Genomic DNA, 19175 nt, shown 5'->3' with positions numbered 1-19175 from the left:
TGCCTTAGGGGTGAAACCTGCTCCCTTTCCTTGGAAATAATTTTGGGGACCTTTGGAGAACTCCTTTTTATCTCCCCCCTCCTTCTTCTGGGGGGCGCCCTGTCCGGCTTTTTGAGAATCCCCTCCAGTCCCCTTTGAGGACACCCGGGTACTTGCCCAGGTATCCGCCTCCTCTGCAAGCTTCCGGGGATTGGTCAGCTTGCTGTCCACCAGGTGTTGGCGCAGCTCGGGAAAACATTTCTCGAGGAGGTGTTCTTTCAAAAATAGGTTGTACAGCCCCTCATAATCCTTCACCTCGCTGCCCTTGACCCAACCCTCCAAAGCTTTCTTGGCGTAGTCTAAGAAATCTTCCCAATTCTGGGTACTCAGTTTGTGACTTCCCCTGAATTTCTGTCTGTATCTTTCAGGGGTAAGTCCAAACTTCTTCACCAGTGCCACCTTCATTGTAGGGTAGTGGGTTTGCTCATCCTGCTCCAGAGCCAACAAGGTGTCCCTGCCAGCAGGTGGCATGTATTTATACAGCCCACCCCCCCAGTGAGTTACTAAGATCCCGTGAGCCCTTAAAGAAACTTCGTATGCGGCTAACCATTTGGCAATGTCATCGCCTGTGGTGTAACTGGCAATGACATCCTTGGGTAGATAGGGTCTGGGTTCCCTGGTATTCACTTTATTTTCGCTGCCACCATTATCTGGATTGGGAGACCTTAGGGTTAAAGCTTGTAGGTCCATCTCCTTTGTGGTTCGCTCATGGGCTAACCTCTTGTCCTCCCTTTCCATATCCATTCTAGCTAATTCCAACCTCATTCTCCTCTCCTCCCTCCTATCCTCTAGCTCGGCGTCAGTTAAACCCCTCTCTGAGACGCTGCTGCCCACCCTCGAAGGTGTCCTGGGACCTGTCAGCAGATTCCCCCCTCCAGCTTGGTACAATATTGCAGTCTCAAGGACAGTGCCCCTGTCACTCCCTTCTGTGTCCGGTTCCTCCCCTGAATGAGCTTCCACCCATGCCCTTATGCTTGTCAGCAACTCGCTTTTCCTGGCACCTTTTTTAAAGAATACCCCCTGTTGCTGACACCATTCCTTGAGTTGGGTCACAGTGTAGGACTCTAGCTCTTCAAAATTTAATTCCACCTTTCCCTATGGAATAAAATAAGCACTCAGGAGAGAACCCAGAAGTGTGACCTGAGGTTAACCTCCACCCACCACCAGAAATAAATTTGGAAAAAAACAAAATTCAAATTAGGAGGGCCGCAAGGAGATAACTCCTGGTGTAGGTCAGTGTATTGCGTTGAATTACTATTGAGTAGCTGCAGCCAAGTCAGGATCCCACCGCTAGCCACCAATCTGTTGGAACCTGGGATGTCAGGTCACCTAGGGTAGTCTGGCCTAGGGGTAAGACATGCAATCCTAGAGGCACAGTGTGAAGGTTGCAAACCACCCAGCAGTAAATCCACGCAATAACACTTAAAAAGGACACTACACCACTTTGTTAGAAAAATATGTACTGGTTTATAAAAATAATCTTTGCTCTTTACTTTCAGTATTCACAACTAAATATACTTCAGTTTGTCTTGGAAATAGCAAGTATACTTCTAGACTGCCAAGCAATTTATCAACTAGTTTCCACAGTACATTACATTTGTCAGGAAATCAGTAATAGCACTTTCAAATTTGCTAACTTAAATCAATAGACAATTTCAATAGTGCATTCAATCAGTTTCCAGAATTTAGTTAGGTATGGTTACTTTGCAGTGCACTATACTTGTCTCTCACAGCGCCTATATCCCCCTCTTTCTAGTATACAGTCACTGAGAGTTTCCTCAGGTTACTCCCCTCTTTGCACAACACAGCTGTGGAAAAGAAATGACCAGTGTCTGAGTTAATCCCTGGTACTCTAGCGCCACTCTCCCCCTGCAGAACACCTCCTTACTTGTGCCAGAACAGGCGGTGATAGTCTTGCTGCGCCAGAGGGTGGGGAAAGCACTGGGCAGGACAAAAGGGAGCCACACGCTGGTAAGATTCACCAGCCTCTGGGGCCCCTCAGCTCCCCTCTGCGTGGCGCCAAAACCAAAGAGGCAGTCTCCGCCGAATCTCCTGAGCCGCTTCTGGGCTCCACAGACCTCTCCTCCCGCTCACGCCAGCCTCACTGTGGGGCGCTCGAGCAGGGGAGAGAAGTTCCCGTTTGCCTCCGCCGCCGGGGGACTCCTGGCGCTCCTCCTCAGTTTCTCCTCGCTGTGGGCAAGGGACGCGCTATACTTCTGGGCATGCGCGAGGCGCTCACACTGCACCGCCTCTCACCTCGCTTCCAGACCCGCCTCTGCTCCCGCCTCCGCTGCGCTGGCTCCGCTGAAGAGACGCTGCTTCGTCGCGCTGTCTCAGTGGGGGGACGCTTCTTCTTCCGGGCCTGCTCGGTCCTAGGCCCCTCGTGCGATAAGGAAGTGGGAAAGCCTGGGGCATGCACGGTAGCGCTCAATGAGCTTCAAAACAGTGGCATATTCACCATGACGCGGCCGGTGCCCCTGGGGGTCCTGCACACGGCGAGATTAGCGCTGCCACATAAACCGGCTCCCCTTTCCTTCCTTCGTTTCCTGGGAAGGAATAGAGTTCTGTCGACTGAGTTTCAGGTAAGGTCCCACAGGGACACACTGGCCAAAGTCTGCTATTCACCCAAGGCAATGGGACCTGGGCTAACTTTCTCTTCACTTATCAGCTCCCAGTCTCTATCCTTCAGAGACTTCTTAACCCTTGGTGCTGGCAGGGATTGGGAATGTAGGATACCCCTTTTCAAAGGTCTCTCTCACTGGGCAGAGGACTGCGCTCCGCAGCGCTGCAGTCTCCTTCTCCTTTTGACACCCCGCTATTCTCAAGCTAGGGGTTGGTCAGGCGCCCAGGGTCTCCAGTTATCCAACGCAGCAGGGATAGGACAAATACCCCAAGGAAGGGAGGTGAATCAATAGGGCCAAACCTCTGACTACCCTACCCCCACCTTAAGCTACAGCCTGTCCTCCAGCTGACTCTCTCAGGTAGACAAAATGGCTGCCCAGCATTCCGCCTTATATAGGCTGACCCTCAGTGGTCCAGAAGGGACCAGAAGGTTCTGGAACGCCCTATACTAGTCTATGGGCAAGTTCTGGGTTTGGCAGTTAGGGCAGTTGGTAGCCACCATTTTGTGGTTCCAACTATTCCTGTCAGAACAGACCTCTGGGCCTGAGGTGAAAAACTATGAGGGGGGGGAAAGAACACCTATCCCCTTGACCAACACCTAGAAAAAGTTAGTGGACACAAAAATTATTAAGGGTATGAGGGGCAAAAAGGGGACAAAATATATAATAATTTGGAGGGACTACGCAAAAAGCCAGACAGGTCTAACAATGATTATTTGCAAGGTTTATCTAATTATGAACAGATGTACTGTTTAACCCATTATGCAGACCACTATTTACATAAATCTGCTCAAACTAGAAATGTTTTTAGATATAACCAATGGGAACATTGTGATACTCCACCTAAAAGCAGTTCAAAAACATTCTATGAGAAATTCCAATACTTCTCAGGGTTGAACACAAGTAATGCAGAAACATTTTATTATAAACTGTTAGATAAAATAGGGACAAAAACTATGCTGACAAATACTAAATTGATATATTCAGAAGCATTTTATGAAAAAAAGATTACATTTGGTTTTGATTTCTGGAAGAATAACATTGAAACAAAAACCATCTGGGGTACAAAAGATTGGCAGGTACAAGGCCTAGAAGCATTATTTCGAGCCTGCATGATCCCAGAACAAATAATGCTCTTGAATGACACAATTCAACAAATAACCTGTCTTGGTCTAGCCAAGATTAAAGACCTTAACAAACCGTCTATTCCAAAGCCAATACCTGATATTGAAGTAGACGTATCCCATATCTTAAATGAAAACAGAACACATCCAGATTGGAAAAAGTGGTTAATCTGGCCTACAGACACGAATAACTGTCAAGACAGATTCCTGAACAAATTACAGGGGTTAAAAATATCCAGACCAGACCCTAGATACTCCCAGAGACAACATCCAGGGATAGTAACAACATACAGTGTAGAGAAACTATGCCTTGAATGGCTACAAACATCCACGCTGGCACAAATTAAGCAACACTTGTCTTTACTTAAAGATGGTGCTGACTTGCGAGATTTCATAATGGGACCACGCAAACAGCGTCAAAAACGTTTCACAGCGGCCAGTATATATGCTGCTTACAACGAGGCATGGAAAGAGACTCAAATTGAAACAGCAGAGAAAATACGAGAAATTGATCGTATTCATTTGGAAAAATCACTTTCTGTTGTGGACAATGGGTTAATGACTCTGTCCTCCAGAATATAGTCACTGGACAGTACTGTATCATCTGCTATTGATATAATATACCAGGACATGCTGATGTTACAACATGGCCAGTCCCAATTACGTTCTATTGTACAGCTAGGCTGGACGTTGCAAAATCTCCGTTCAGGCTATGTGCCATGGCGTTTAATCAACACAACGTCATTGCTCTCTATCTTTAACCTTACTGATAAACAAATCAGTTTGGCACAAAAAGGAGCAGACTATACAATCCTGAGCATCGAAAAACTTGAGAGATTACCATTGACAATGTCAGAAAGACCGGTCATTGAATGGATAATACACGGGATTATCACAATTCCGATAACAACTTTCCAGTTTCAAAATTGCCTTGAGTATATACCGGCAGGCCAGTATGAAAGGTTGGGTAAAGGATACATTAAGTCATCATGGAAATTACCTTATACACATACATGTTATAGTGACAACAACAAAAATGTATTTCTTCGTGGTAATGAGTGTAAACAATCACTAAGCGGTATACTTTTGTGCCAAGGTATTAACTTGCATGGGGCCTGTGAGGGTAATTCGAATAACCTTTCATGCCACCAGCACGGACACCTGCAACACAGATAGAGCCATTCTTTAGGCAACTTTCTAACGGGACCTACCCAGGTAGGTGTGCATTGTCGACTCCTAGTTTAGTCACAACATGTAGCTGCAATGGCAGTGTGTATGTGTTTGGTGTGGGGCCCCTTAGGGTGGAAAAATACATCCTGCAGCCTTAAGGAACCGTCTCGGATCACAAGGCCCTTAGTACCACTGTTACCTAATACAAGTGAATTATATGTGGCCCAGAGGTGTGCCAATTGTAAAAGCAATGGTACAGTTTTGGGAAACAACACAGGTGCTGGGGCCTGGGTAGCAGAGTACCAGCACACACACAGTCAAGTTAGCATCAGGCATCTGGCAAAAGATAGGGGGTAACCATGCAAAAGGGGCACTTTCCTACATCCTCGATGTGCATATGTACTACTTTGTCCACCATGTACCTCAGCTGGCCTACTTTCTGGGACCCGTCGATAAACAACCCCAGTAGGTACACTGGTAGCGTACACGAACACATGCTCCGAAGGCTTTAGGACTCCTTTATGACACTACAGTATCCCGATCTCCTTACTGCTATCCCAGGCTACGGGTGATGAGGACGGCATTGAAAGGTGCACACCAGCTGCTGGGAATAGACCACATGGTCCACAAGGAAGCACCATCATGGTCAAATGAGGGCATACGCATAGGACTTAAGCCGGTTAGCTGGCCAACATGGGCAACCAGGGGAATCAACCCTATTGGTGATCTTCTTAGTGTGGATACTTTCCGTACCTTTGCAATGTTTCAAGCAGACTTCTCCTTACTTCATTCACAACACTGGAGGTATTGGCAATAAAGACAATGTTTACGAGGCAGACTGGGACGAGACCCTGTGCACCTGCCAGATTCCCCATATTGGAATACCTCAGAAATTGGGGACTATCTAGGGCTATATAGGGTCTTGAACGTATACAGGATCCTTATTGATAACGTCTACTCTAATAACACACTACGGTTTTCTAAAACCTACTGGCAGGAATGACTGGGAGTTGTCTTTCCTTAAGAAGAATGGAAGGAGATTATGGAATACCTCCCTCCGAGAAGAGCAAATGTACTACTCTTAGTTCAATGTATTACATCATTGGTAATGGTCCTCATACAAACTAAGTAGGGCCCACTTAATCTTTAAGGACACAATGATGTGCTGTTGGTCTACGTCCACCTCTCTCTACTACCCCCATCACCTCTCGCATCCTCCACACCCCAACATTAGTCTGCGATGGTAGACCTGATCACATAGCATATTACAAAACCAAATATTAGATAAACCGGCGAGGTGGGAAACTAAATGGATAGCCTTAGGCAGTATGTTTACCTGCTCCAGATCAGACAGAGGGTAGTCATCATTTATCTGCTGGACCCACACAAAGAGGACGGTGTTCATATGCCAGTCATTTACATGGAGAGATACTCAACAAATGACACAGACAATTAATGATACCTCAGAGCTCCTTCCTTGTTAGACCGACCTAAAATGTTCTGGTGTCTTTTGTATATTTGTGTGCAGCACGTGTGTACAATCCACTTGTTATCATTCACTCTTTTTTTTATTTGTATTTGTATTCAGATGAGTGGAGTGGTGTGGCTCACTGGTTAGAGGCGGCAGACCTGGAAACAGGAGTCAGCCCGGGACCAGGGTTCAATTCCCAACGCGGCAGGGTCGTGGACCAGGGTCAGCGGACTCGATAATTCTTGCCTCGGTGCCTACTCTAACCAGGGATCACACTCGGCAACTCTGAGCATTAGCTTGCCTCATCTCTACAACGGCCCCCCACAGACGCCGGGGATGCCTGGTTTCACCTTGGAGATACCCAGTAGGGACCATCTCACAGTGATAGCCAGGACGGGTTCCCCAGCGGTCTACAGCGCCACGACGCCTCAGGGCAGCAGTGCGCTTTACAAGACACATACATTACATTACATTACATTACATTACATCCTGTTAATTGGAACTGACCATGACTATTGTGAAATGCCAATAAAGTAATGTTTTAAAAAACACGAGGCCTTAGGCTGGAGCCATGGAAATAAAATCCTTGCAGCATTTTCAGTACCTGAGAGTTGTGGCTCCACAGATTTGGTGCTGTATCCGGGTGGAAATAAATCTACTGCTCCTTCAAATCCTTCCTCCTCTTCTACACATTTCTCATATATAAGAGCTGGATCTAGAATAGGAAACAAAATACAAAAATCAGGCCTCTGCATTATCTGTGGAAAAACAGCAGCTTGTAAAAGTAGACACTGAGCCATATGCATGTAACATGGCAATACTCAAATTGCAGTATTTCTTTAGAAAACTCAAAGATGAAATTCAAAGCTTTACGGCATGAAACTACTCATCCGTAGAGTCCAAGGAAAGTAATAAGAGGTTGAATACATTTCCAGATAATCAATTAACTTTGTTGATAGGGATTCTCTGGTACTTTGAGGAGCACTTACATCGGTTTTACAGAGCTAGTCACAAGTAGACGTTAATACCCAATTACTGTCCGGATCTGCAGTCAATTTGAAGCAGCTTTGCACTGATCCATAGAGGGGGTGTTTATCTCAAAGAGACCCTTGAAGTAGACTGTAGAGGACATGTTTATAGTTTTCATGTAACAAACAAACACAGGAGCTTCTGCATTCACCACAGATTGGAAGCTTTGTGAGATTATCTGTTGAGCTCATATGTTGCAACTGTAAACAGTTTCATATTTATCTTCTTGTAGCTGTGTCTATCAATATCTGGACCTGTAAAAGGAAATAGATTCTGCAAAACAATGGAGATGGAAATAGTTCCACAGTTTCCCTATCTTTTAATAACATTACAAACCGGTACAGGCCATGGGAAGCTATACTCACGGTTGCAAAGCTTTTTCAGTGATGTTATGGATGACAATGAAGAAACGCTCATCTTCCCCTCGTTGAGCTCTTCTGCTGGCATGGCTTGTTTCAGGAACCGCTTGTACAGCTCGGTCTGCAGAGGGGTGAGCCTGGAACAAGTCAACATTCCAGTGATACAGGTGTGACAGCATGCATAGGGTTCAATGTTCAGATCAATGATTGCGTGTACCTTCTTCTTAAAGGTTGGCATTGCCTCTCTTAGAAACAAAGCGATTACAAGGGTTTTTTTATCTATCTGCAAGGATTGTTTAATTTACATTTTTATTAACAAAACAGAACCCAAATATAAGTAGGCTTTATATGCATATTGATGTAGAAGAGTATAAGGTGGTGTTAAATAAATGTCGTTAAACAGAACATTTCAACAATTGAAATTATTCTAGATGATAAGAGGACAGTCCGTGAGTGATCAGAAAAAGTAGAGTAATATTTTGAGAGTCTTAGGAATACACACATTAAATTGCCAAGGAGGACAAATAGCAGAAGGGAGTTGTGATTGGTAAATCATTGGTTCCTGAGAGAATAGTCACCTCAAACATAGCAATATTAATTCTACTGTAGGGATTTCATGTACTGTGTGGGGTAGCTGGTAGGTGGAAAAACAGAGCAAAGTATATACAAAAAGGGGTAGGTGAGAAAGATAGATAGGGGTATAGAAGGGGAGAGGGAAGGCGAGCAAGAAGTTAGGTTTGGGGATGAAAATGTATGAAGAACTGCAGAAAAAGAAGACACAAGTGGCCCAGTCGAAGGAAAGGTTGAATGTGCTCTTGTAGGGTATTCAATGGTCCCACCAACTTAAAGCAGATCTTGTTTCCTGTGCTTCAAAAAGCAATGGGGTTTTATGATGGTCCTGCATGATGTCACTAGTGTTGCTATATTCTCAAAGTGCAGATCCTGAGATCGATTAACACATGGTGCATGCCTCAGTCAGTGAATGGAGTCAGATGGCTCTCTAGCAGTTGTTCCCCACCTTTATGTGTGTATGGAACTCTTCTCTGGAAAATGGAAGGAGACCGTAACACTTCCAATAACAAGAACTGACTCAGTTAAAGTTTTTTGTGAGGTGATGGGGCTTAAGGAGTCATGTGAAACGAGGGCTGGGGAGTGGATGAATAAGCATGAGACAGACTCACAGACCACACGGTCAGACTGCCTATAAAACCTTAGATAAATGAAACAATACTTAAAATACAGCCATTTCCACAGTATTTTAAAGTTGGCCTTGAGTTTTGGGAAATAATCTCTGGGAATATTGTTTCCTCTAGTCATGGCTGCAAGACCCAGCCAATAGTTTTTTATGCAGAACTTCTAAAGGCATTACTTTCTTTGTAATTACAGAACATGCTCAGAAGTGGAAACAACTAGTCTCAGCTTACTTACTGGATCATTTGCTTCATGGGCTGTTTGGAATGAAGCACTTAAAGTGAAGCAGAGGACTTTTCTCACGCGATACATACAAAGTCATCAATGACCATATAAATAAAATATTCCCATCTTTTCTGCATTACCCCTCATCATTCGCTCCTTTTCCATTCCATCTTCCTTTCCTCTGTCATTCCATGCTACCTTGTTCACTATCTCCATTTACAGGTCTCCATCTATTTTATCCACAACTCTTCATCCACCCCCCCATGCCCTCCATTCTGATACCCTCCCTCTGAATATGTCTTTATCAGAATGGGAATTAAAGTTAATTAAGTCTCTTTTGGTACACTTTGTGTGGAAGGATATAAAAGTCAAATCCTAGATACATACATGCCTTGGTAGTAGACTTCAACCAAACAGCAATGTCTGATTATCACATCACAAAATGCTGGATAGCCTTGGAACCTTGGCAGCACATTCTGCGCTGGTGGATTTCAATCTGTGTCAGCAGGGAAACCACATGTCCCCATGACTAGACAGACTCCAAATCAAAACAAACATATACACCAAACCTTAAAAGGTGGTCTCTCAAACAGACCATTATGTGCTTTGTAATTCGCCAGAGCGGACCAGTACCCACAGTTAATCACAGTAACTGCTATAGTGTCCCTTTTCCATGGCCCAACCTGACTCTTGGTTCTCGTCTCCTTGAGCTGGCCACAAATCAGTGCCTTCCAATGACACAACAGATGGCTTGGCCCACACTGTCTACTTTGCCTACCTGTGGAAACCCCTGTGAGCCTTAAGTGGTTAATCTGGGCCACAGAAAAGAAAAGTTTCCTTTTGGAGATTCCCACAGGGGTGCTAAACCGTACTTAAGAGTGTACCTGATTTTTAAGTGAACTGCACAAAACATATTTACTGCACTGCTTATTACTGCTTTATTTGTATCTTGTTGCCTCTCTGCAGGTGAGGCTTGATGATGGTGGATTTTGGTTCTGAACATTGGGGATGGAGTTGCTCCTTGGAGGGTGATATGAATGAACTCTGCCTGGTCTTTTTCCCTGAACTTACTGCATTCCCTTACTTAACCTCCCCTACCAGGGTGTTCAGTCTGGGGGTTTAGGTGAAGGGTGGAGATGTCTTCCTTGTTTGTGCCTAGAAAAGGCTTTAGGACAGAACCCCTCCCCTGATGTTCCTTTGCACGTCTCTAAACCCCACCCCACTTCTTACCAGTCTCATTGCATGGATGTGTATAGACCATGCCTATAGATGGCTGCTAGGCGCACTCCTTAAAGCAAATACTAATGCTATTATACTAACAATTCACACTGGGCCCCTCTCTGCCTCTAGGTGGACTGCTCAGACCATGTTGAAGAGCTGCTTCTATTAATGCGCCTTACCATGGGTTACCCCTCTATCATTCCTGGGTGGGAGCAAACACTATGTCTGGTTGTATACTCCTCAATCCCTGGAGTTTCTCCAGGGTGGGCTCTTCAACCATGCAGCACTGCTAGTCGTAAAAAGCTCATTTCAACTATCATTGGTTGTATGAAGGCTGCTCCTCTACCAGTCCTGTGTGGACTCCTCAAAGCATACACTATGAACGGCTGTGCTACACATTTCTATGGATTGCTCCTCTTAAGACTTCACAGAGAAAATGCTATGGCTGGTTGCATAACGCTACTCCTCTACGACTCCTGTGTTGATTCTACAGAACATACTATGACTTGTTGCATGACGCTACTCCGATATCACTCCTGTGTGGATTCTACAGAACATACTAGGACTAGTTGCATAACGCTACTCCTCTACCACTCCTGTGTGGATTCTACAGAACATACTATGACTTGTTGCATTACGCTACTCCGATATCACTCCTGTGTGGATTCTACAGAACATACTAGGACTAGTTGCATTACGCTACTCCGATATCACTCCTGTGTGGATTCTACAGAACATTCTAGGACTAGTTGCATAACGCTACTCCTCTACCACTCCTGTGTGGATTCAACAGAACATACTAGGACTAGTTGCATAACGCTACTCCTCTACCACTCCTGTGTTGATTCTACAGAACATACTAGGACTAGTTGCATAACGCTACTCCTCTACCACTCCTGTGTGGATTCTACAGAACATACTAGGACTAGTTGCATAACGCTACACTAATAACACACACTACTGTATGGATTCTACAGAACATACTATGATTCGTTGCCTAACACTACTTTTCTACTGCTCCTGTGTGAATTCTATAGAATATATACTACAGCTGCTTGCATTACAGGTACTGCCTGCCATTACTACTTCGACTCCGCAGATGATATACTATCAGTGGTTGCATAATCACCCACCCATTCTCATTAATTGCTCTTGGAGCCCTCAGAACAAATATAGTGGCTAGTCAAAAGTTGGTTGTGTCTCTGTCCACGGTGGACCCATGGGAGTAATTACTGTAGCTGGTTGTAAAATGCCCATTCCTAAGGGTTGCTCCTCTGACACTTCTGAGAACATATGATAGTTGGTGAAGGCACGCTTCCAGGCTCCTTAATTAATGTGCTTTAAACTTTACAACCCTAAATTCTCATCCTCTTTCACAACTATCAGAAGGCATGGCTACAAACTTGCTGCCACATTGTTTGAGTAATTTTTGACATACACACAACTCCAAAACTCTTCCCCCATAGGCACCTCTGCAGTCAAAACAAGTTAGCCGTACAAACGCTAACATCTAATGCTTAAGCAACCTATCACCTACTATGTTGCAGCACCTATCTGTGAATTTAAAGGGAAAACTACGGTTGACAAGAACACACTTTGGGTCCTCATTCATGAAATCGATACACTACGCAAAGGCCCCATGAAGACAGTCTCTTGCTTTAATAGCACTCTTGTGGAATAGCATGCTACCAACCTGTAAATGTGCTTCGCCACCTCATACGGTGTATGTATTACTATATATAAATGCAAATGCAATATATTAATACAGTAAAATGCTAACCTCAGAGGAAAAGAATAGTAAAAAATAAATACTGGTAAAGTTATACACTACCTGCAACAAACCACCTGCTCAATTTTCACAGGTAAGTATTTAGAGAGAATATCCGACGTTCTACGAATTAGACATCTGGAAGAATATAAACATAAGAACAAATGAGTACTTTATAAGAGAGAAGGAATTAATTCGTTTTGTAATACTTCTCAACAAAGCATACACACACTTTTGCTGAACGTTTTACAAATAAATAAACAATGATCTGCATAGTTTTTTTTTACTTCTCAACTCATGGACGATTTTTTTTGTAAAAATTTCCATTCTTCCAAAACAAATAGCGGAAGAAAACATCTGGAAAAAGTAGGTGCATGGGAATAAAACATTCTCTCATAACATATTTTTTAACTTAGGCAAGCCTCTCATGCAAGCGTCTCATGCAAGGCAAACTGCACGACGTTAAGAAACCTCACTGTCAACTTCAAGTGAATAGTTAAAAAACTAGTCCACACGTAAAGAACAAACTGCACTATGAAAAGCAATAAGAATGAGTTTAGACAAATAGCTTAAAAGGAAGAAACTTAAACAGCATTCTTTAACCAGCTTGTTGGATTCAAACCCCCTTACTTCCTCTGAGCTCAACTGTGGAAGGGTCCATCTCATATGTCTGACTAGCCAATGGAGCTCCTTATTTGCCACTCATCCAGCCAACTGCATCACCAACCTTCTGGGTCCCAACAGTCGTCCGCTTCTTCCCACTCCACAACCACAGATTCCCTCAAATAGACAGTTCTATCATTACAACAATACTCACTGCACAGCCTACAGCCATAAACCACTCACATAGTATCCTCCACCGCCGGATGCATCTTTACATGCACACTCCTGAAATATGCTAGCATCCTGCACTGCTCTCTCTCCCTATGATCTCATACAGGTTCCCCTCTTTTTTCCCCATAGACGAGGTGTTGGAGTTCTACAACTAATTCATTAAACTGTAAAAGAGACTACATACTAAAGCAGAAGACATTGTGATCACCCACAGGAACTCTTGTTAAAGTCAATAACCCTATACTTCGCCACAACAGAGAAATACCAATCAACAGTGCCATATTCCGCAACCTCCTGCCAAAAACTAACCTGTGAAACAATTACTTGGGAGGCATCAGACTCATCATCCCCTTCACTGCTCCTCAGTCAACCCATGTCCTAGACCTACCCCAAATTGTGAATCTAGGTAATTAAATCATCGCAATGTGCTTTGAACACACTCTTTAACCGAGCTCATTCAAGGTCGCCATCTTGAACTTTGATCGTTGCCTCTCACTTTTCACTACCACAGATAAGAGAACTTCCTAGAGTGATCAACCTTATTTAGATTCGTCACCTCAATGAGACTGCATTCACTTGGCATTAACAGATGACTTCATTATCTTCTTTCTGGCTGTCTAACAAAGAAAGTAACTCCATTCAGGCACAAAGCAAAACTTTTCTCAGAGGACCTGTCTAATGACATCCGTTTCCCTACCCTTTTCCACATCCTGCAACCTCACATTCACCAAGTTCAATAAATTAACCATCAAGAAGCAGACAACATCGCCACTTCGTGTTTTGCCAATATCAGACTCTCCAATCCCTAATGGTCTAGCACTGAATACACAAGATATACACAGCTTGGACTCAAATACTTGAAAAATGCAAAATTTACCCTCAAGAATCTTAGTTCAAATAAGCATAGTCAGCCCTTCAACACTGAAAATCTTCAAAACTATTTAAAGTTTTCTCAAACTGACTTACAAAGCATCACCCATCTCACGATCATGGCAATGACTAAACACCCTTTTCACAGGGGAAAAAAGCATGGGATCCAGGAAAACAATGCTTTAAAACTCACTTTTCAGTCAAGACTGGAGCCTGGCTCTGCACGCATCTCTCCTTATAGGTCCCAGGTGATGTACTTCATATCCTCCAAGTCAAAGAATGGCTCACCCATGAAGTAGTCTGATAGCATCATAACAGTTCAATTTTCACATCATTCATATCAGTACTCACACCCCTCATTAAAAACACACATTTAGAATCAACAGTAGCGGGTTAAGCCCATTATACCACGTGTGCATCTCCAAGAACCAGGATTTATTTTTAGTGACTCGGCTCACATTTTATTCCACTGGGTGACTGTCTCAGGAAGGTGACGAAAACCACCAATTGGAAATTTGGGTAGGTGATCGCTACTCAAGCAGATAGCAACATCAGTCTTTCATTTTCTGACAGATTACACCACAATAAGGCATCCACATTATAAACATAATTAGGGGCAGCAAACTCCTTTTCTAATCCTACCCAGAACATGCACAAGCACCTTTAAGTCAGTAGACCAGCTCACCCACATTTCCGAAGCCTAACTCCTAGAGGACTGGATGGGAAGAGGTGACCAAAATCAAAAACATCCTGATGATAGGCCTGCTTCCCGGGCAAGAACTCAAGCTCTCTGACTCACCAGACCCTCTACTCTCTATTTACTCACTCAAGTGATTTTCACTGCATTTACCAAGAACTTAGGATTCTACATTGAAGTGACTACTGTAGGTTCATTTAAATTGGCAGAATGTCTACGGGTTCTTGGTAATCTCAGAGAAACAGCAATCCTACATTTTCATACAGCCGCATACCATGGACAGACACAAACCAGACCACACCACATTTTTTTACTAAACAGCCCATAAATGGGCCTAAACACTGCTGCAAGTTTAGGCAATGGCACCATGGAATGAGACTGTGTGGCCAGTGTCTTCCAAAGACTGCACGCCTTCCAAACATGCCCAAGAGAATATTTAACCCCCTTTAGCTACACTACATGAGTAAAGAAGGGAATGCTTAGCTCTTAGATTAGAAGTAGAATCATCCCCAAACCATCCCACAGAATCGGGCACTATGCCTACTTCCCGTTCCACTTTCCTATTCAAGAATGTGCCAGGTGAGGTAACCTTCCGGCAGGCAAACACAACTCAGTAACACCTTCTAACTTTGACTGGATCCAGATATGCACACCTATCAGTCAACAAGACCCCTCAACTCTTTCTCATCACCAGCAAAGGGATAAAATAACCAGTCAGAACGAATCATGGCCATGCAGAGAAGCTCATTCATGAAGTAATGAGCAAACAAATGTGTTTTAAGGCGAACCTCCTGGATCCACAAGAAACGCTGCCAACACAAACACAACCTACTATTGGTTTATATGAATAAACAGAGCATATTACCTTTAGGTGGGAACAATGTATTAAACAGGCATGGTTTTAAGAACCAGTTATGTTGAAAAGAACTGGTCATGGTCCAGGTAAGTATGATGTAACAAACTGGCTTGATCTAACAACCAAACATGATGCAAGTTCTTTAAGATTTTAGTTTCAGTTACTACCATATCTAAGATAGGATGGCACACACAGTAGACCAAACAGAAAGAAATCTGACTCACCTAAAAGGGATGCAAATAAAGCAGGGATCTCTGTGATGTTGCCTACTTTTCTGCATAATTTTTGCGGCACCCAAAGTCTGAAAGGACAGTGTTTGGATTAAACCTACTCATAAGGAACAAACCCCTCCCTTATCAATGGGGTCATGCTTCATTATAGGGCCTGCTGTTCATTCACATAAGTATCTTACTAATCTGAATGGTATCCTGATGGTAGGAGCTCTTCATAGAGATTTTGTGTCAGTAAAAAAGGAGATTGGAAAGGGGATCCAGTAATTCGAGAATAAAATTGCCTAGTGGTATTGTCAATAAGTCATTATCGAATCCTATCCATACAGCAGAAAGTAATTTTTAACAAAATATCACAATTCTTCATTATGTTTATAAAAACTATTTGAATGGAGGGATAGACTTGACTGAAGGGTTAAAGGAAACACTCTGGCGTCACCAAATGTTAAATTGCAATGGAATAACAGGCGCAATTAAAAGTCCAGAGGATTTGAATGAGGGAAGCAATGGGCTTGCAGAACTGCACGGGCCTAATGGCTGCTTAACAAAGGAATGAACAAACCCAGGGCAAAAAGGTAATTGTTTTGGTGTGGGGAAAAAATATTTTCCAACAACCCGTGTGTTGTAGGGCTAGTAGCGGGTAAATTCAACAACAAATATTGGTGTCATTTCAATTCTTTCTCACATGTCTGAATTTTTGCTAAAAAACTAAGTGTGGCCATAACTTGTAATGCTTTCTAGACAAGAAGGTTAATGCTTTTCTTTTCCAGTCACTTCCAGATCTCTGCAATGTCACAATGTAGTTGTTAAGCTTTCCAAATCAGTCATGTTTCTCTTCTAGCAAGTGTTACTTGGATTCCTTACTGCTTCCCTCTGAGTTTAAGGATTATATAGTTATAGAATATCAGAAAGAGTTCAGCAGTTCTTTGGCTTCATGCCAACTACCATACAACAATTTAGAGTGCTGCACAAACAGAAATCTATTAAAACAGCGTTTACCTGTTAACAACACTAATTAATTCCTTCAGTTTTTCTTCTCCCTTTAATCGATCACTGGGACTCGCATCTGCATCTCTTCCTTTCAGAATAGGAATCTCAAAGCGTTTTTTAAACTCTTGGGCTGTTCCTAAATAAAATAAGGGAAAATTGACATTACCACTAGAACAAGGGCACCAAATGCTATAAAAAACTTTTTTTAGTAAGACTGCAAAAGGCTACAGAACATCTATTATAACTGAATACGCATATGTAATGCATAGAACTCTGCAAATCAAAATAGATAATATGCTATTAAGCTGTTAAATATTTGATGTACTCCAAATTTGGTAGAAAGTTAGAACTTCAAAAACACATGCTTTTTAGGTCTAGCCTAGCTCAGCGTGGATGCATTGCTCTAGGAGAGGGCCTCTCAGAAACACTCCAGACTTCCCAGAGACTTCTCCGTGTAGGTCTGACTCCTGCCACACATTCCATTGGCCTTTGTGTGTGGCTTTGAATAATGAAAGCACGCAAATGGCCAAAGATGGGTGTATGTCCCGCCTTTCCTCTAAACGTTCACTCCCATGGCCTTTGGGTCTCGGGAGCGAGCAGCGGCACGCAGGCTGGCAGCTGGTCATGGATCATGTTGCTAATTTATAGCGCTGTCACTTTCACATCCGTGCTTGTTTTGGGTTTATTTTTACTTTCTGCCACCACTTCCTGCAAACCAGGTGAGGAAATACATGTTTTATTTTACAGAGCTCCTTATAATTTGAGTTGCATGTGAGCACGGTAGGTTGCACAGTATTTCTTCACATATTTCTTTTAGGTTTACTTAGGATTAACTTCAACAGTCAAATGTTGTTAAAGCTCAACCATTAGGCATTCAACGCAGGCAGCATGCGAGGCAAGGATGCACCGTGCATAGCTCTTATTCCCCAGCCTCTTATGGCGTTTTCACATACCACTCAATGCCACACAATTACACGCCACATTTACACTCTACTCATTGCAATATAAAAACACTCCACATAATACCACTCCGTACCACGTAATTACACGCCACATAATTACACTCTACTCAATGCAACATAAATACACTCCACATAATACCACTCAGTGCTACATAATTATATGCTACATAATTACACTGCAATCAATGCAACATGCACTCCACATAATACTAATCAGTGACACATAATTACACTGTACTAAATGCAACACAAATACATTCCACATAATACTACTCAGTGCCACATAATTACACGCCAAATAATTACACTCTACTCAAAGCAAATACACTTCACATAATACCACTCAGTGCCAATTAATTATATGCTACATAATTACACTTTACTGAATGCAACATACACTCCACATAATACCACTCAGTACAACATAATTATACGTCACATAATTACAGTATATTCAATGCAACATAAATACACTCCACATAGCTACAAGCCACATAATTACACTACTCAATGCAACATAAATACACTCCACATAGCTACAAGTCACATAATTACTCTACTCAATGCAACATAAATACACTCCACATAATGCCACTCTGTGCCACATAATTACACGCTACATATTGCACTCTACTCAATGGAACATAAATGCACTCTATTCCACATACCACCAATCAACAAATGCACTCCACACCATGACAATTTCACTAAGCATAATTTCACTCAACACCACAATTCCAGGCCACACAATTCAACACCACACATTTCCAATACACACCACATAATTACACACCGAACATATTTCAACTACACAATCCACAACGTACCACCATTCCATGACATATAGTGGCACCACCTGAGCACCAAACATCACTCATCACCACCATTTTGGATCAGCGCACCACCTAAGCATCACCTAAACATCACCTAAGCATCACGCCAGTCTGCCCTCGGAATCTGGCATCTGTTGATTCTCCCCTAGTGTCCGTCCGCTGCTCTTGTTCTAATTAAATTACTGTTTTCCAACCTCCATTCCCCCATTATTTATGTCCCACTCCCCCATAACAAAAACAATTATAACAAACAAGCATGAGAACAGACAGGAAGAAGTTGCCAGCAGTGAAAGTACACAAAAACTAGAAGACATTTTTTATGTTAAAATCTTTTTTTAACCAGGTTGTTCAGTTGTATATAATGTTGTCCTGGTTTGTATAAAGGTAACAAAAATGCTTAACACTTTTTTTATTAGAAATTTTCAACATGATGCAAAGCAGCCACAATGCTCTACAAAAGTACTGGCTAAACACATAAGGTCCCAAAGGCGAGACCTATTGGGTATGCCAATGTTTGTTGTTACTTGGTGTAAAAACAATCAGCTGTTTGAGAAATACACATTTAAAGAGGTGCTAAGGGTGGTCATGAGCGGGGCTAAACAAATTAGGTAGACATGGACTGTTTGTGCCTAGATGTGCCCCGATTGGTCACTTTAAAGGGAACAAGTCATTCCTGATTGGTTGG

General features: G+C 42.9%; 1 protein-coding gene across 1 annotated transcript in view; it reads right to left on the bottom strand.

Moving 5' to 3' along the window:
• RAD54L (RAD54 like) overlaps window positions 1-19175 on the bottom strand; it is a 216967-nt gene that overhangs the window by 54185 nt on the left and 143607 nt on the right. The window contains exons 10-13 of the mRNA XM_086952343.1: window positions 16705-16831; window positions 12282-12356; window positions 7820-7950; window positions 7030-7140 (exon numbers count right to left, since the gene is read on the bottom strand). Of these exons, the coding sequence (XP_086808469.1) occupies window positions 7030-7140; window positions 7820-7950; window positions 12282-12356; window positions 16705-16831 (444 nt within the window). The remainder of the gene's footprint in view (window positions 1-7029; window positions 7141-7819; window positions 7951-12281; window positions 12357-16704; window positions 16832-19175) is intronic.

Source organism: Lissotriton vulgaris, chromosome 1_1, assembly GCF_964263255.1.
Source record: "Lissotriton vulgaris chromosome 1_1, aLisVul1.2, whole genome shotgun sequence".
Taxonomy (NCBI): domain Eukaryota; kingdom Metazoa; phylum Chordata; class Amphibia; order Caudata; family Salamandridae; genus Lissotriton; species Lissotriton vulgaris.
Note: the sequence above shows the minus strand (reverse complement) of the source record. Positions and strands in the feature narration are given on the sequence as shown.